We start from the raw sequence: 18563 nt of genomic DNA on the forward strand, positions 1-18563 counted from the left end.
TTGTTTTATTGTACTCTTGTCATTTTGTACTCCCATTGAAACATATCAGACGAAATGTCAGCCTCCCCAGACTTGCTGAGTGGGTTGTTCAGCGTCTGCATTTTCGACAGTATGACAGTCCTCTCTGGCCACTGCCTTGACAGGTCTACAACCATAGCACACTGACTAGACATCACTCTCCCTGAGGATCTGCTCTATGGAGCTGGTATTCAGTAGCAGCTCCCAGGAAGGGTACTGCTAAGAAGATGCTTGCTACTCCAGAGACATGCTTCAAAATACCTTCATAGCTTTTTCTTGATAATGGGGAAGATACTGTAATCATTAACTAGTTCTTTCTTTTCTTTTTTGGTGGCGGAGGGGAGAAGGATAGAATGGTGAAGAATTCATATATTCAAAATACTTACATATCACTTGAAGGGGTGGGCTTTGGTGAAGGGCTGGGTAAATTTGCTTCCATAATATCGTTAAAACTATTGTTTCCTACATTCTTGGCCAGCTGTAATATAAACAAACAGAACATAGTAAACTCTCTACCACTGGTTAATAGACTCCTACTATTTGCTTTCCACATTTTTTGTCTATGTGTTTTTCTTCATCTGACTCTGAGTATACAAAACTATCCCTTTTTCTGATTAGCAGAAATTTCCTGAGAACCTGTCACATGCCAGGCACTTATTCTCAGAGGTGTTCAGAATCTAGTGGGGTCAAGATAATCAACAATGTCTACAGATATTATGTGATGGATGTCCGAAGGGAACAAGACTTAATCCCCCACATAAAGTTTCTGAGATCAGACAGACCTCCGCATGGGAGCCTAAACTTATGAACAATAGCTTTTCACACAATACAGAAAAGTAAGTACATTATTCCCTTCCTGGGTAGAGATTAGGGTGTTGTGGGTACCCACAAGACATTTTGCTACCAGACTCAGGATTGTTCCAAGAAAATGTTTGTGTCCTTTAGAAGGGCCTTTTGTCATATCCACAGTTCTGAGATCCATGCAAAGCTCAAGAGACATCCCTACAAATAGTCTTTGGGTAGAAAAGTCTTGGGTTTCTTGTTCAGTGAGTATTTAACACTTGGACTTTCTCATCTCTGGTGGAAGATTAGCTCTTACGTCTGTAAGCAAAGGGCTGTCATGGCACCGTTCCATAGCCTTCATATTTTTCAAGTTATAAAGCAATTTATTCCCTCAGTAGCTATGTAAGTTAGGCTAAGGAGTAGTTGGCTTTGTGACACTAGGTAACAGGTCATATGTAACTTTACAAATATGCAGTAGCAAAGATTAAACTGGGAAAAGCTTTTGTTGTTAGTTTTAATAATATAAGCCACTAAGTATTCTGCACACATGCTTTAATTGCCATTGTAGTGAACTGTATGAAAACTAATCCCTAACGGGAGAAAGCAGCTTGGGAGAAGCCTTTCCTGAGGGGATAAGTCCAGCATAGACTACTTTTTTTTCTTAAAAAGGAAACAGAAATAAACAGTAAACATTATATATCACAAAAATTAAATCCTAAGTGTTCAGGCAAATCCATTACATTTGATAATTATTTGTAACCATTAGAAAAAACACCCTTAAGAGGAGTATGTTAATATGTTTTAGACAATGAACTTTTCTTCTAAAGTACAAGGCAGAACTTACCAAGAGTTCAGAAGTTCCTAATTTGTCTAGTTCCAAAGACTGAATGCGAGAAATGTGAACCCCCATTTCTCTATGGATTCCGGAACATTCTATACAGGTCAAAATACCCAAGTTGGTTGAAAGCCATGTGGGTTCTGTGGAAAACATTTAATGAAACAAGACATGTCATTCAGAGTGCTGGCTGCGGAGGAACTCACAGCATCAACCTTGGGAAGAATTAGCACAAGGGAAAGGTTAAATGTGGGGATCTGGTACCTTGTGTTTTAGTTCAGGAGCTCTTGGTATCCCTACCACGTGGTAGTAAAAACCAAAATGAAGCATTTATCCTTGTAAAAATTTGCTTCAATCCTTTCCCTAGAGATCCTATGGAACATTCCCAGGCCTTGTGTCAGTGTTCCTTTCTTGCCCCAGTCACTCACACCAGGTGATGGTGCTGCAAGCCTGTTAAGTAGTGAATTCTACAGCCATAGTCAACAGTTAGGATACAAGTAGCTCTGACCCATCTTTCCAGCTTAGTCCTCAGCAGCACCAGGTTTACATTTTCACCTTAAGCAAATCACTTTCATGCCCACATGGGGTCTCATCTTTCAGAGGAAGCCACTAGTACCTCACTGACACATGCTCTGTGAGGACAGTGTGGTAGAAAACGCGGAATACCCAGCAAATCCTTAGTACACTGTGCTCTCTTGCCAATGCCGTTTTCTGAAAACAGGAGCCCAAGGAGTGGGGATGCCTCCTTGGTACAGAGATCAGGAGAGGCTTCATAGGGGATGGGGAAGCCTGTATCACATGCCAGGAGATTTCAAGCAGAGTTTTATCAAGTGAGTATCGAGGGAGGGCTTTCCTGATCCCAGCCTGCAGGTAAGACCAAGAATGACCTTGCATTAAACACTGTTGTGGCTGGAGTGGTAGACTTGGGACTTAGAACATGAACACCATGTTCTGTCCTCATTTATTTAGTGACCATGAGGCACATGTATGGAGAACAATGGTGGTAACCATCTTGGTGAACAGGTTGGGAATTATCCCTGTAGGGAACCTGTGCTGTGTGTGTGGCTAAGTTGGCCTACAAACTGTAAGGAATTCGAGCAACCGCCTCAATAAAGACTACACAGAAAGAGAAAGGATGCTGAACCAGGGAGTCTGTGCACAGGACAATACCTGATGAGCCGCAATCACAGCAAATGTCATTCCCAGGGAGCCGCTGTACATCTTCAATGATGGCTTTGGTCAGATCCTCCAGACTGTTCTCCCCTGTGCTCTGCTCACCACGGAAGGCCATGGTTAGGGCCTCTTCTTTGCTATTCGTCAGTACTGATATCCACCTGTGGTCAAGATACCAGAGGAAGGTAACCTTCATAAGGGCACGGCCACCACTGTCTTTCTCCACTGAAAACCTACCTTCAAGGGGCCCTTTCACACCCCTTCCCTCAAACAAGACAGCAATAAAGTGAGAAGAAATGGAAAACTAAATTGGAAGAAAACGATTGTTGGGATTGTTTGAGCACATGTGAGGTCCTAGATTCAATCATAAAACCACAAAATTCAAATCACAAAAATTAAGCACAAGTGGCTGGCTCAGAGGTTAAACACATTGGCTGTTCTTCCAGAGGTCCTGAGTTCAATTCCCAGCAATCACACGGTGGCTCACAACCATCTATAATGAGATCTGGTGCCCTCTTCTGGTGTGCAGACATGCTGACAGTCAGAACACTGTACACATAATAAAAAAAAAACCTAAAAAATTAATACAACAGCAAGAGATTTAAAAGCTTCACCAGGCGGCTAGGTGATATGCTTGCAAGTCATGCACTTGGCTCTAGGTGGCGCTCAACTTCAATTTGTTTTGAGAATTATCCCCAGAATTTTATTTCTATGATGACACAGAAAGCAAGCTTGGGAGTGGGTGGGGTATCCAATACACTTTAAATTACTTAGCATTTGTTCTTTTAGTTCTATTAATCTCAAGTTAGAAACCAGAGATTTGCATTTAAAAAAATCAGAAAATTATTTTAAATTTGTGTGTGCACAAGCACGTGCAGGTGCCTAAGGAGGTCAGAGGCATCAGATCCCCTGGATCTGGAGTGACAGGTGGTTTTGAGCCACAAAATGTGCTGTGGACTGCACTGTAGTCCTCTGGAAGAGCAGTGCGTGCTCATAAACCCTGAGCCACTTTTCTAGCCCAATTCAAGAAACCTGTTTCAGCAGGTCGATGGCAGCCCTTCACTCTGGACCCCTACTAGATCCTCACTCTGAACACAGGCTCGGTTTTGCATTCCTCGCTGTGACACCTGGATACTCGATGTGGATCAGTATCTCTTAGGCACTTGATTCGCAGGTTTTAAAAACAGAATCCTCCCAGAGCCTCTACCTTACAGGTTAAAATACGTCAAGGCCAGGAAGCCAGAGAATTTGTGACTTATCCAAGGTCTTAAGTTGGACTGGGTCACAACATAATCTACACTTTCAGAGTACCCATTAGGCCATGCATGTCTCTTTACCATGGACTCATGATTTTTTTTAAAAAAGTTTGTCCTGATAATCAGAAAATGTGAATTTAAGGACAATTAATTAGTTTTCAAAATAAATAATTCAAATTTGGTAGAACAGAATGGAATAGCTCCATTTCACAAGGGCCACGAATCTAATGACGGTGTGTGACATGGTCTCACGTGTCCCAGGCTGACCTCAAAGTAGCCAAGGATGACTTTGAACTTTTGATCCTCCTGCTTCCATCTCCCAAACTGATCACAGGCATGCACCAGAAGGTCTGTCTATGCCATGCTGGGGTCGAAGCCTGGGCTCTGTGAATGCTGGGCGAGCCCTTCACCAACTGAGCTGCATTCCCAGCCCATGACAAAGCAGTGGCTCTCAACATTCCCAATGCTGTGACCCTTTAATACAGTTTCTCATGCTGTAGTGACCCTCAATCATAAAATTATTTTTGTTTATACTTCATAATTGTAATTTTGCTACTGTTATGAATTGTAATGCAAATATCTGATATGCAGGATATTTGATATGTGGCCCTGAAAAAGGGTCATTTGGCACACCCATAGGTTGAGAGCCACTGTTTTACCAGGCAAACCAAAAACAAAAAAAAGTAATAAATGATACAAGCTACAAAACTTAGTTTGAGATTTTAAGCTAAAAAACAAACTGCCACGTGCCAGCAGGGCTGTATGTTTTATTTCACTCTCCAAGTGTTGTGATGTATATAACCCCTACCTACTCAGCTGCCTCTGGGCGAGAAACTTAGGCCAGATCGTATGTCTGAAGAACCAAAGCCACTTAGACAGCAGAGTCTGGACTAGCATCCAGGTTGTCAGACTTCAAATGCGCACCTGCTGTTACCTGTCCCTTCCCCAGTGAGAAGAAATCTTTAATTTCACCGGACAGTTCACATGAGAAAGGAAGTCAGTGTTGCTATTTAAACCTGGAGGTAAATGAAGAGGGGAAAGAAAGCCCATCTTCCCTTCCAGAATATCCAAGAAGATTCAAAGTATAAAATAGCCAGTAACATCAAGATGGACTGAAGGGTCAAGTGGAGGTAGTACATGCTTTTAATCCCAGGGCTCAGGTGGCAGAGGCAGAGGCAGAGAGACCTCGGATGGTCTACAGAATGAGTTTCAGACAGGGCTTTACAGAGAAACCCTGTCTCAAAACAAACAAACAAACAACAAAAACCCAAAGACTGATGGGAACCTTTTACTCTGAGTTCCACACCCCACAGGCAGGAAACCTGCACCTAACAAGACCTAAGATATGGAAGGTTTGCGGTCGAGCTAAGAGAACAGGATAAAGGAGGAAAGAGGTTCCTTCCCTCTTCAGGGTTCTCATTTGTCTTCCGCTTAGGGCTTTGAGGACCAGGGAAGAGAGAATTAGGAAAAAGTAAGTCTGGGGACTGTCTGGTTAAAATGCTCACTTCCTGGGACTGTGAACATGGGCACTGGACCACTGTGTACAAGGTACCTCAGCATCTCTCTGAATCTGGAGTGGGTTGGGGGACAGCTTTCCTGGCATTTTCCTTTCTCATTCCTGTCCCTCCAGCTAGGCAGCTCTATGCCACAATATCAAGCCATCGGTTCCCTCCAGAGGGAAGGCAGAAAAACACTTTTGTAGCTTTCCTGGCTCAGGCCAGGGTTACCTGTCTGTAGAAAGTCATCTTTCAGCAGTGCCCTAAGAATCCAAGGTGAGTGCAGTCTGGATGCCCCCAGTACATGGGCCTCTTCTTAGTCCCTGAGCTGAGAGCCAGCACCATGTTTTGTGGCCTGTCTCATCCCTAGGGCAGGGCTCTGTCTGTTTTAATATCATATTCTCATAATTCTTGGCAGCTGGCTGGCCTTCATGAGCTCCTCTGTTCTTTCTCCCAACTTGTCCTACTTCTGGTCCATTTCTTGTTCTCTTTCAGATTCCTTTATCACTGTCTGAGATGGGGAAAAGTAAAATACTCCAGAGAAAAGAAGCATGGGAGGAGGAGAGGTAAGTGAAACAAATGGATCTAAACAGAACTCTGTGGCTCCATGGAGTTAAGGAAGGAAAATAACAATGACTGTGTCACTGATAAGACAATGAGTTTTGGTAGTTCATGAAACTTGGTTTAAATTACTAATAAGAAATAAAGTTGTAAACACTTCAAAAATGGCTTAATTGACTGCTTTCACACCAACGGAAATAGCTGAGAACACAACAAACTGCCATTTGAACTCCAGGCAGGCTAGCAGAGGGGAAAAGGAATGAAACTGACTCAGCGTGTAGCCAGGCGGTATGTGATACCCAACTCTTCCCACTGCACCAGGTTCCCTCTGACTGTGCCATGCTCGTCCATCAAGAGGACACTGCCAGTGTCTTCCATTAGGGCCAGCCTCTTCTGCTTCTCTCACAAGAACAGCTGAGCATACCATTACCCAAAAACATCTCAAATGGCTCCCATTTGTGACCAAACATCAAGCAAGACACCTAATGTGGGATGAGCAAGGCTTGCTCTCAAAGAGCTCAGGGACCTATCTCTAAATGGCTGTGCACGGATGTGGACCAGAGAGAAATCATGTGAAGAAGCAAGAGGCAGAGAGAAGGGAGCAACAATCTTAGTGGAACTGAGGCTGGGGCTGAATATCCCTGGTGGGCAGGACAGATGGAGAGAAGAGGAAAGTGTGAAGGTCCAAAGGCAGCAAAGAAGTGGAACACGTCACCAGGGTAGTTAATAACTCTTTAACTTCAAACCATTGCACTGTCATTTTGGAAGTACTTACGCTACATAATCCTGCTCATCTTCTGCCTGAAAGTGGTATGTTCTATTATCTAAAACACAAAAACGTAACATCTCAGAAAGTAGAATATTGGCAAGCATGCATAATGGAGTTTTAAAGTTCCTGCAAAAATATAAACTAAGAACTTAGTATTATTTTATACCATTAAGTATTAGTAGCTTAACAATTCACTTTACTAATATTATTTTCCTTTAAGTACAACGGACTCAAATACCAAGCACACAGTAGGCTTTTTTTTTCAAACAGTCTTGCATTTGCTTTCTTGACTAAGTCTCATTTGTGCTGAAACTGCAGGCATGGCTAAGCACACCTTGCTGAGATGCTTCTTTGAAAGACAAATTGAAGATGGGACAGGTCCTATCTGACCCATAGGGGTTTCAGTGGCAAACGGACACAAGATGGTACTTCTGCAAGAAAGGATTCCCCGCTCCCCGATAGTCCAAACGCTACAGGAACTTAAGTTGCACTCTTGGCCCTGAATGGGATGCTCTCTAGCTGAATCAGGATCCACGGGAGACGGGTTCGACCTCTGCCTTTCAGGAAGGTCTAACATATACAGTAGACAAGGAAGACCATTTTAAAAACGTAGGACAGTTCTAGTGCTTCAACATATTTCACTCAAGCAACACAGAACACTTCCTTATGTGACTGCTCCAGGCAGGTACTCCCAATCAGAACCCTTAGAGAACAAAGTGCACTTGAGAGTGTCCTCCCTATTGTTGGGTGACCTGGCCCAAGTCACCTAGCTTTTCTTCCCTGTAAAATGGGAAACTGATGATCTTTTGTGGAAATTAATAATATTATATACCTGACAGATTTAGACAATAATTGATACCTATTAATAACCAAGTCATATAGTAATTGCCACCAATTATCCAAGTAATCACAGAAATCATAGGGAATCTGAATTTCATAGAGATGCTGCAGGAGACTTAGCCTCCAGCTGAAGATCCTCACAAAGGATTCAATCATAGGACCTCGCCAGAGAGTTTCAAGAGCAGGACTGTGCATCCATGCTTCTACACAAGTCATCTGGCTCAATGCCTGTCGTGCTGGGCTTTAAGCTGGTGTTGCAGTATTTCAGGATAAAAAGAGTGGTTCTGGTCTACCCTAGTTATCTGTTTGGTTTTGAGGTGCTGGGAATGGAAGTGAGCATGAGCCAGACAAGTGCTCTCCCTTGAGTTATACACCCCCAGCTGAGTCCCACTGTTCTGTAGAGCAGTGTAGAGTAGAAGGACTCCCTTCAGCTGCACAGTGTGTCAGTCAGTGCAGGCTACCACGCCAACTGCTGAACACAGAGAACACAGGACACAGGCAGAGAGCGGGTGGTTCGTCTTGCTCCCTCATCAAGGAGAAAACAAGTCCCATGCAGTGACAAAGTGAGGGGTGTGATGACAACAATTCAATGAGTTTCAAAGAAACTGTTGGAAGCAAGGGAGCTGAGTTTTCCTTGAAGAGCCTGATTTTTGCAAGGATGCAATGGACAAATCAGATGTGTTGCAACAGTGGTGTACCTACACGTCTGCGTCTACACCAGTGCTCCTTAACCAACAGGTAAAAGCTGGAATTGCCTATCACTGTAGTGTCTGGGCTTCACATCAAGATGCATATCATTGCAGACTAATGAGTGACATAGTAATATAATTAGAAAACTTGTCTGAGGGGACATTAGAAACAGTTTAATGCATAACCTTAGAGTCTTACTCTTTTTTTCTGAGACATGGTCTCACTTTGCAGCCCTGACTGCCCTGAACTTGACAGGTACAACAGGCTGGCCTCCAACTTACAGCTCTACCTACCCCTGCCTAAAGTATGCAGACCGCACACCCAGTCATTCATTCACATTCTAAACGCATTCACGCAGGACTTGCTAGGCCTTCACAGTGCAAACTGAGGCCCAGGTGTTGCAAATCTATAGATGCAGAGACTAGAGAAGCTGAGGTAGGATTGTTCCAATTCAAGGTTAGTTTTGGGGACAGAATAAGATTCTGCCTCAAACAAGGAAGTGAGCAAACAAAAAGGGTGCCAGGGGTCCCCCTGAACAAGCTGGGGGTTAACTTTGAGGAACCCCATTTTGAAAAGTTTTGGTGCTTAAATACCTAGACCCGTAGCTGTCAAAACCACAGTGACCAAACAGGTATTAAAAACAGGACTCACGTGATATCAGGTCAAAAGACTTCTTGTCCTCCGCATTTGGTTTCACCTGGCAGGTGAGAAGGTTTAGCTTAGCCGGCTGCCTGTTAGACTGTAGAAGAGAAAGCAGAGGTTATAAAAGCAGTACTCCCCTCCGTTGTCAGTGCAGCATGTGCTCAGAAGGCCTGCTGGGTGACAGAAGGACGCAGTTTTAGTAAGTGAGAAAACAGATATCCGAGTTCACGACAACACCAGACCTTTTAAGTTTTGCCCTCACCTGTGAGCTGGTAGGTCGTCTTTGTAGATCCCATTAAAATCTGACCCCAGTAAGGAGGGAAAAACAAACTAGTTGCCCTACTCAATGTCTCTTCACCGTACACAAGCTTTCTGCAAGTTAGCCAGAATGGAATAATGATGTGGGAGAGTCTTCTGTTTGAGTTGATTTCATTGGCTAATAAAGAAACTGCCTGACCCATTTGATAAACCGCCCCTTAGGTGGGTGGAATAGACAGAACAGGAAGAAGGAAGTGAGGTAGATGGCTCAGTCAGCTGCTACGCCTCTCCTAAGTTAGACAGACTGCCATGCCTCTCCTCAGAGAGAAGCCAGACACGATGAAGCTCCAGCCCAAGATGGACATACGCTAGAAACTTCTTGGTAAGGCACCACTTCGTGGTGCTACACAAATTATTAGATATGGGTTAATCAAGATGGGAATAAGAGGCTGAAAATAATGGGCCAGGCAGTGTTTAAAAGAATACAATCTGTGTGTTGTTATTTTGGGTAAAGCTAGCTGGGCAGCCAGGAGCCGGGCAGCGGGAAGCCGGCCCGCAGCCCCTCCACTACAGAATGGCGCCCACGTGGATAACCAAATCCGCAGAAAGCTTGAGAAAGCTTGGGAAAGAATAGAGTAAAGCTCTATTTTTCAGGTCTGGCAAGCAAGCACTCTCATCTAAGAAAGGCTTCCTTACTCAGCTTCAGCTGCAAAACATTGCAGCTCTTTTAAGAGGTTCGGCTACGAAACACTTAAATGCTGTTGATGAAAATCAACTGCATGCTTTACGGTTTTCAGCCGTAGCAGGAAAAAAGCTGTGTCGTTTTAAAATGCCATCTTTCTGGGCCGTTCTGCCAGGGCAAACTCTGACTCTTTCAAGCAGCCGGTCCTGACTATGGAGCTTTTGAGTGTTGTTTAACACTGTTGCAGCTTGCTTGCTGGCAGGGACCTTGAACCGCCAAAGAGTTGTGGTACCTCTGCCATGAGGCTGGAAAGCTAGGGAATGGGCTGGATCTAGCCGTCAAAGTCACAGCTTTAATCCTACTGATATTGTTTGGTAAAGTAAAGACTCATGTAGTCAGAAAGAGAGATATACAGTAAAAGAAAAATTCAAAGTCAAAGAAAATGTCTAAGTGGTTTACACTGTGTTAAAAATATATGCAGGCTAAAGGTTAAAGTTCTTAAAAGTAAAAAAAAGAAAAAAAAAGGAAGTAGTTTGTTGTGGTGGTACACACCTTTAATCCCAACACTTGGGAAGCTGAGGTAGATTGACCTCTGTGACTTCAAGGTGTGGCAGCACACACCTTTAATCCCAATACCTGGGAGGCAGAGACAGACAGATCTCTGTGATTTCTAGGTGTGGTGGCATACGCCTTTAATCCCAGCACTTGGGTTGCAAAGGCAAGTGGATCTCTGAGAGTTCAAGGACAGCCTGGTCTGCAGAGTTATTCCAGGACAAAGATACACAGAGAACTTGTCAAAAAATAAAAAAATAAAAGTAAAAATAAACGAAATAGAGGTTAAAATAAAGCCGTACAAAGATGGAAAATATACGGAGAATCTTGATACTGTATACTATTATAATCTCTTTGAATTGTTTGAATGCTGAGGAAGAAGCAATAGCTGCTAAAAGATATTTGTTTACAAATGCTGCTGAACTAATCCAAGATAGATATTTTGAAAATACCTTGACTTCAGAATTTGGATCTCAGGATATGATGCTTTGGAAAGGAGTTTCTTTTGTTTTTACAGAAGATGAGACCGTGTGGATTGCTTCTATCCCAATATGGTATGATAGACCACGCCCTCCTGAAAGGTTGCTGTGAACACCTTCAGAAAATTACTTCACCCAACTGATGACTGAGATGAACCTGGCACACAGGTTACACCATGAAAGACCTAATTAACAGCGTCCCCATTCAGCAGGAAGCAGTTTGGAGAGAAATAACTGCGCCCATTTTCCCAAATATTGTTTATAAATGTTCTTTTACATTTAAAGGGGGATATGATATAGATATGAATAATTTGTATTGGTATAGATTTTAAGGTCAATTTTGTTATATGTATATTATTTCTGCTCTTGATTAAGGTATTGTGATTGTGTAATTCATTTAAAAATGTAATGTATAATTAGGAAATATAGGTTGTTAATGAATAATCATTGATAATAGTAAAACTTGTAGTCATGTTAGTTAGATTTTCTAGATATACAGAGATATATTTCAGTTAGATAGGCATACTTCATATCTTTCAAAGACTGCAAAATATGGCATTTAATGTTTTAATAACTTAGGACTTTTCATGACAATGAGACATGTCTGCTCCTGGCAGCACCAATCTACTTCAAAAGGAAGATGGGCATCAAAGAGGATCCTTATTGAGTTTGATAGCCATTTGGGCAAGAAACTGCTCTTGCCTGGACTATTGCATAAACTGGACATAGAGAACCCTCAGAGAGAGGACTGCTGAACTTGCCTAAAAGTGAGATGATCTTTCGGGATTCCTGATTCATGAAAGAGTCTGCAAGACATTCTGCAGGACACAGCAGAAAGTGTCTGAATTGTCTTTGAAATTTCTTGCTTTATGGAAATGTCTGCTGGAAACTATGGGCCTGAAGGCCGAAAATGGATGCCCCAACGGTACAGAGGAACTTTGGGTGACTGTCCAGGCAGCGAGATGTCTCTGTCATTTCTAGAGTTTTGTAAGTTGCTTACTTCTTATTTACTTAGGTAATATTATATCCTTCTGGAGTCTTTGATGGAGTTGAAGAATGGATAGATAGTTAAAGTTTTCCTTTGTTATGATAAAAGATAAAATGAATATAAGTATTGTAACTAATTCTTACTTGATAACTATTTTGTTATATGTAATTTTACTATGTTAAAGTTAAAGCCTTTCTTTTATTGTTTAAACAGAAAAAGGGGAAATGATGTGGGAGAGTCTTCTGTTTGAGTTGATTTCATTGGCTAATAAAGAAACTGCCTGACCCATTTGATAAACCGCCCCTTAGGTGGGTGGAATAGACAGAACAGGAAGAAGGAAGTGAGGTAGATGGCTCAGTCAGCTGCTACGCCTCTCCTAAGTTAGACAGACTGCCATGCCTCTCCTCAGAGAGAAGCCAGACACGATGAAGCTCCAGCCCAAGATGGACATACGCTAGAAACTTCTTGGTAAGGCACCACTTCGTGGTGCTACACAAATTATTAGATATGGGTTAATCAAGATGGGAATAAGAGGCTGAAAATAATGGGCCAGGCAGTGTTTAAAAGAATACAATCTGTGTGTTGTTATTTTGGGTAAAGCTAGCTGGGCAGCCAGGAGCCGGGCAGCGGGAAGCCGGCCCGCAGCTCCACACTACAGAATAAAGAAGAGTATGCCTCACTTCTAGTGAAGACTGGGCAGAAGCCACAAAAACACAGTTTTCTAGAACTTGGACATCCTCAGGCACAAAGCTGGCACTCTTAAACCTGTTTTCATTCATTAATACAGGATGACCCCTGCATCAGTTACCCCAACACTGACATCCCAGGCATTGGTGAATACTGGTTGCAACACAAAAATTGCAAAATATCCAAAGCACAAGGATAATTACCATCTTACAGGCTTTCTGTAATGAGTCCTAATATCTGAAGAGAGCAAAACCATGGTAAGGATTCATAAAACTTATTAGTAAATTCTCTGTCAGATATATAAAACAGACCCAATAAGCACTTAGAAAGTAGCTTAGGGGGTACAGTACACAATCATTCTCGCCCTCCTGCCTGAACTTGCCTAGGTCCCCTGCTTCCTGCAGTTACAACCAAAGAAAGAATGTCTGAGGTCAGCTGTACTTTGACGTGAGAAGTCTGTGGAACTTGCTGGTCAGACCTGCATGCCTACTTCATATGACAGTCATGACTTCAAAAATGACCCAACTGTTGCTCAGGAATTTCATTTTTTAAAAGGAATTGGAGAGGGCAGAGAGGTCACACTGTAAACCACTCAGAGATCTAAGCAACATGGATGGTGTTGAGCAAGAAGTTTCAACACATACTGCATCTCTCCTAAGCAACAGGCCCTAGTTGCTCATCATCTCCGTGTGCACTCACTCCCTTGCTCCCTCAGCAATCTGACCTTCCCCTCAGGATCTCAGTGGGATCAGTGCAGATGATGCCCCTCATCCCACATCTAGCTGCTTCACAGCAAGAAGCCTGGGAGCAGAGCGAGGACCTGGGGAGGTGACAATCACTGCATGCACCTTTGACTGACAACTGGAAACAAGTGCAGGAGAGTAACAGCCAGGAGAAAACGGTGATTTCCACGCTGCAGTATCATCAGCTGGGCCCTGTGTTTCTTAGATAGAACTGAGTTTGTCTTGCTAACTGCCTACAAACTGGGCCCCATCTGCTGTTAGTCCTACATCGCATCTTTCTGGATGTGGATAATGTTACCCATTTCCTGTATGAATGACTGGGACACATGGGAAGGGTGGAAAGGAAGGAAGTGACTTTAGCTAATGGTGAGCCTTGGAATATTATGTTCTGCTTGGAATCAGAACTTAAGGAGAACTGTAGAAAAGCTTAGGGGAAATCAAGAAATGATTAAAGGGATAGGAAATGGAAACTCTGAAGATAGGATAAAGGCATCAGTCACTTAGCCCAGAGGAAGAAGACTGGGGCGACCTTACCTCTGGGAGCACATAAAGGTTGTCGTTGGGAAGGCTGAGCAGCTGTTTTCCATTTGTACAAATGAAAAGAAATGCACTCGAACCATAAAAGATTTGGGCCAGACATAAGGAAGAACTTCCCAAGCTTAAACTGATTAGGCATAATAAGAGGTTTCAGGCTTCCATTAAAAAAATCTTTTAAACCAATGTTTAGGATTCTTAAGTAGAGAAATCTGTTCTTTAAAGTTTAAGATGCATTATATACTATTCATATTGAACATGCAGAAAGCTAACACAGTAATTTCTTCTTTCCAAATCTAGCATTCCTAGGTGCTTCTTAATATCAGACACACCCAGCAATAGACACAAAATCTTAAAGAACCAGTGAGTTCAGTATTAGGGCACACAGGCAGGACAAACAGCACAACCCACGTCTCATTCCCTAGTTCAGAGTATCTGCTGGACAGCGTCCCATTAAGGGCCTCACACGGTTTACTCCATGACTGACCGACAATTCCATTAGCAATAACATGTGGGTGTCTATCCCACAGAACTGTCAAGTTGACTTCTTGCCACATCAACATGCACAAGTGACAGGGGCACATCTTGCCGATACCTCACGTTTATTTACCCCAGGCTGAGCTGCAATAAGAAGTAGCCAAAGCAGCTGATACAACCAATGCAGAGTGGAGGAACATTGGGAAAGGCCTTGGGAGTGGGGGTAGGGAACGCTCCACTCAAAGTTCAAAGAGCATATAGCAGAAGCACAGAAATCACTATGTAATAATGGTAATTCCAGATGTTTGTATAACTTAGAAAATTTCAAAAACACTTTCTTAACATTTAGGCTAAATTATAGGCATACTGATGAAAGGAGACATAATCATTCCACAGATTAAGATCAGAGCAAAACTAAACATCTTGGCCTGGCTTCATCATGGTGGGACAATTCAGGAAGTGCCTTTACACTGTCCCCCATTCTTCTAGGTCTTATTTTCCAGTGTCTAGAGGTCCTGGTTTGGAACCAACCGTCTCCTCATACATACCCCCTCTGGCTCTCATCACTGTTTGTCTCTTGTCTTTCTAGTAATGGCATGCTTTCTGCTCACTGAACTATGCCATGTATACAGCAAGAACTAAAATATCAATCAAATGACCACATTCCAGGAACCTCACATGCACCCCTTGTACTCCCTAAGAAATGCTTTTAGTTTCTTTTATTAGATGAAGTGAGAGAGGAAGAGAGATATTATCTAATGTTCCTAAGATGCTCTCCTCTACTCCACTGTGTAGGCCAGCATGGAAAGGCAGAAATGATGGCAGACCTCAGGGGACAGCTGTACATCTGATTCTCATCCAAATTCTTAATTCGTATTAAAAAAGACATTTTAGAATGTGAAATAGTTTCCCATTCATTGGACAGTTATTAAAGTCTCTTCCACGCCTTTAAGCACACGTGAGAAGCACCGCTGTCCACCAGCTCTAGGAAAAGCCGACTAGATCAAGAGCACACCTGCTGCTCAGGAGTGCTGGCTCTGATCCTGGGGTGTGCAGTGAGGGCCCAGGAAAAGTTGAGTGTGAACAAGCCAGACGAGTTGTGGAGGGTAACGAGAAGCAGGTGCAAAGGCCCGGGGCATAAAGGGGGACAAATGACATGAGGTCATACTGAGCAGAAAAGCAGAAAGGACTGGACTGTGAGGTCAAGGTATCTACACTCTGGGAGTTCCAGCATGCTAGTGAAGAAGTTATTCAGAACAGTGGCCATGGAGAGCTGCATTCAAATGGATGGTGGAGGTCGAGGGTAACAGAGATGAGCAAGGACAAGATCTGAGTTATAGGCATGGTAGAGGCTAGAGACTCCAGATACAGCTGACAGAGACTTCAAGTACATTATTCAAAAATAAGCTTTCCATCTAGGACCTGGATGATGAGTGGGGCAAAGGCTGGTGTTCCTGAGGGTGCTGTCAAGGTGGACCTCGCTCAAGAGCCCCTGCTCCAAATGCAGCTGCCATACTGGTCAGAACTGAAGACTTTACAGCTCAGTGATCCCCAACTCCCAGATTTAGCCTTTCACAGATTTTACCTTTTGTTAAAATAATAAAAGTCACTGAAGAAAATCTAGGAGACACTGCAAAGGAACTGGACCTTATTATTATACCCACTGCTATTATTCTGATTTTAACAAGATTTCTCTGAACAGCCTGGTTTTTATTTTGAAACATGCACTGTTTCAACTTGTATACATTGTTTTGAAAACTGCTTCCCCCCGCCCCAATTGACAGTATACTCCTCTAAGACAAATATATTCAAGTTTCTGATATGAGGAATGTTTCAACTGGGGAATCCCTGAATACATTCCAAGAAACAGAGGGGCCAGGAATGTCTCTGCCTGACACACCATTCAGCTAGATGAAAGTGGACATGCATACAGAACAGCACAATCAGCTCCATCAGGCTTTTCCTCTGGAAAACAAGCAAACCTCACTCATTCGTCCTGAGGCAGCTCAGTGTGCACCACAGTGCTGCATTGATGGAGCTCCAGAGTTACCGGCGCTGGCCTGTTTCTCTGTCAGAACACAGCTGCTGTTCAGAAACAAAATTACATCCCCAATCATCCTGCTGAACTGCTCTGCATCACAAACAAGACGAGAACGCAATTAATTACTTTGGAAATGAGTTGGACCCCACTAGGCTGAGGTAAAAATAAAATAAATTTCTTTGTACTTCCTAAGCCAGTGCTTGGAAACAGAGATGCTCGGACTGTTAATCACTTCAAAATTTTCATTCAGTTAGATGCCTACTGTCTCTAGGGGAACATAAATACTCGACATGTGCTCAATAATGGCAATAACCCCTGGCCAGAAATCAGGTCCATGCCAAACACCTGCCACAGGGAGAGCTACAACACTATTGCAGCAGATGAAATCTCCAGCCTTTGAAAGGTATTTTGGTTTAGTGCAAGAAAAAAAATTCTTTATGATCTCTCAAATGGTAGGTATTTACTCTCATATAGTTCTTGAACAACTCCATGAGTTAGCCATGTAGGAGAAAATGCAGGCACAACCTGGTGGTCAGCCTACTTGGCACAATATGCTTCTAAGAAGCATGGCACAGCAAGTTCCTGAGTATTCCCTGAAGTCAGAACACTAAACTGTGAAGTATCACAAGTAGCTGGCGGCTAGCGCATTGACAAGTCTGTAGTCTCCAAGTCTCCTTTTATGTGCTTAAGAGTGCTCACTGTCCAATCCAAAGTAACGTGCTAACCAATCACAGTTGACAGGCTCCCACTATCTGCAATACAGCAGACGCTGGTCCTTGAAACCATCTCTCGAGAGGTTCTTCTCCATACCCTTTACCAACAGTGTGATCCACCGCAGCAATGACAGCCTAGGCTCTTACTGTTCCTAAGCCCAGTCACAGGCAAGGAAATCAGGGGTCAGGAAGGCGAGGCACACTGACCCCTTTTTTACAGAAAGATACAAAGAGAGAGCAGAAGTTATTATCTCCCCCCTACTACAATGTCTCCTTGTCAGGGTCAGACTTGGAAAGCTTGCCAACTATCTTTCGTGGTTCTCCTTTTTTGGTTCTTTCTGGCCTTAAGGGGCCAGCTTTTTCATTTCTCCTTCTCATCATGCAGTGCATCTGCTGAGAAATGCCACCATTCCTAACATGTTTCGGATCCTGAATTGCTACTCTGGTCACAATTGAGTCCCTCCCTTCAGTGGTCCTTCCCACAGCAGGGAGCAAACACTGGCTAACAGCTGAAGTTCCTCATTCTGCACTTGGTGACTCTGGAGGTCCTGACTCTCCCAGCTACTGTAACCACTGGACTAATTTCCACTGGACAGGAGGATACATAAGAGAGAAATACCTAAAGGGAGGTTTTCTCTGTTTTTTTTTTCTTTTCTTTTCTTTTTTTTTTCCCTCCTCCTCTTCATTTTTTTTTTTTTTAAAGCTTTTCGAGACAGGGTTTCTCCACGTAGCCCTGACTGTCCTGGAACTCACTCTGTAACCCAGGCTGGCCTCAAACTCAGAGATCCACCTGTCTCTGCCTTTCCAGAGCTGGGATTACAGGCGTGCACCACCACACTCAGCTTAAAGATTCATTTTCAAAAAAATCTGTATTGAAGAAAGAAACTTTCACCTTATTTTGGAGAGTATGCTCTACTCTAGGATCAATATCAAATAATGTAAAAGTACTGTAATGGGGGAAAAAGCTTATCAGGTTCCGAATAAGGAAGTGTTCGTGTTACTATTATCTGATGAGGGTGTTTCACTCTTCAGTGTGTCACTATTTTTAAGTCATTTACACAAGCAATTAACGACTCTGCTATTTGCACTGTATAGAGTGTAACAAGCTGGAAGCAGGTCAATGAGATTTTTTTTTTTTTTTTTTTTTTTTTTGAGACAGGATTTCTCTATATAGCCCTGGCTGTCCTGGACTCATTTTGTAGACTAGGCTGGCCTCAAACAGAGATCCACCTGCCTAAAAAAAAAAATTTAAATTAACATTTCCTGTGTAGCCATTTCAATCCATGTCTTCTTGTCCGTCAATGTATAAAACCCCACACCTTCCAGACTCATAGTATTTGTATGAA

At 42.9% G+C, this 18563-nt stretch overlaps 1 protein-coding gene across 1 annotated transcript in view; it reads right to left on the reverse strand.

Annotated features, from left to right (window-relative positions):
• The window catches only part of Asap1 (ArfGAP with SH3 domain, ankyrin repeat and PH domain 1), a 282884-nt gene that overhangs the window by 41786 nt on the left and 222535 nt on the right, over positions 1-18563 (reverse strand). The window contains 5 exon segments of the mRNA XM_038342734.1: positions 405-496; positions 1646-1779; positions 2807-2970; positions 6898-6946; positions 9073-9160. Of these exon segments, the coding sequence (XP_038198662.1) occupies positions 405-496; positions 1646-1779; positions 2807-2970; positions 6898-6946; positions 9073-9160 (527 nt within the window).

This window comes from Arvicola amphibius, chromosome 9, assembly GCF_903992535.2.
Source record: "Arvicola amphibius chromosome 9, mArvAmp1.2, whole genome shotgun sequence".
Classification (NCBI taxonomy): Eukaryota; Metazoa; Chordata; class Mammalia; order Rodentia; family Cricetidae; genus Arvicola; species Arvicola amphibius.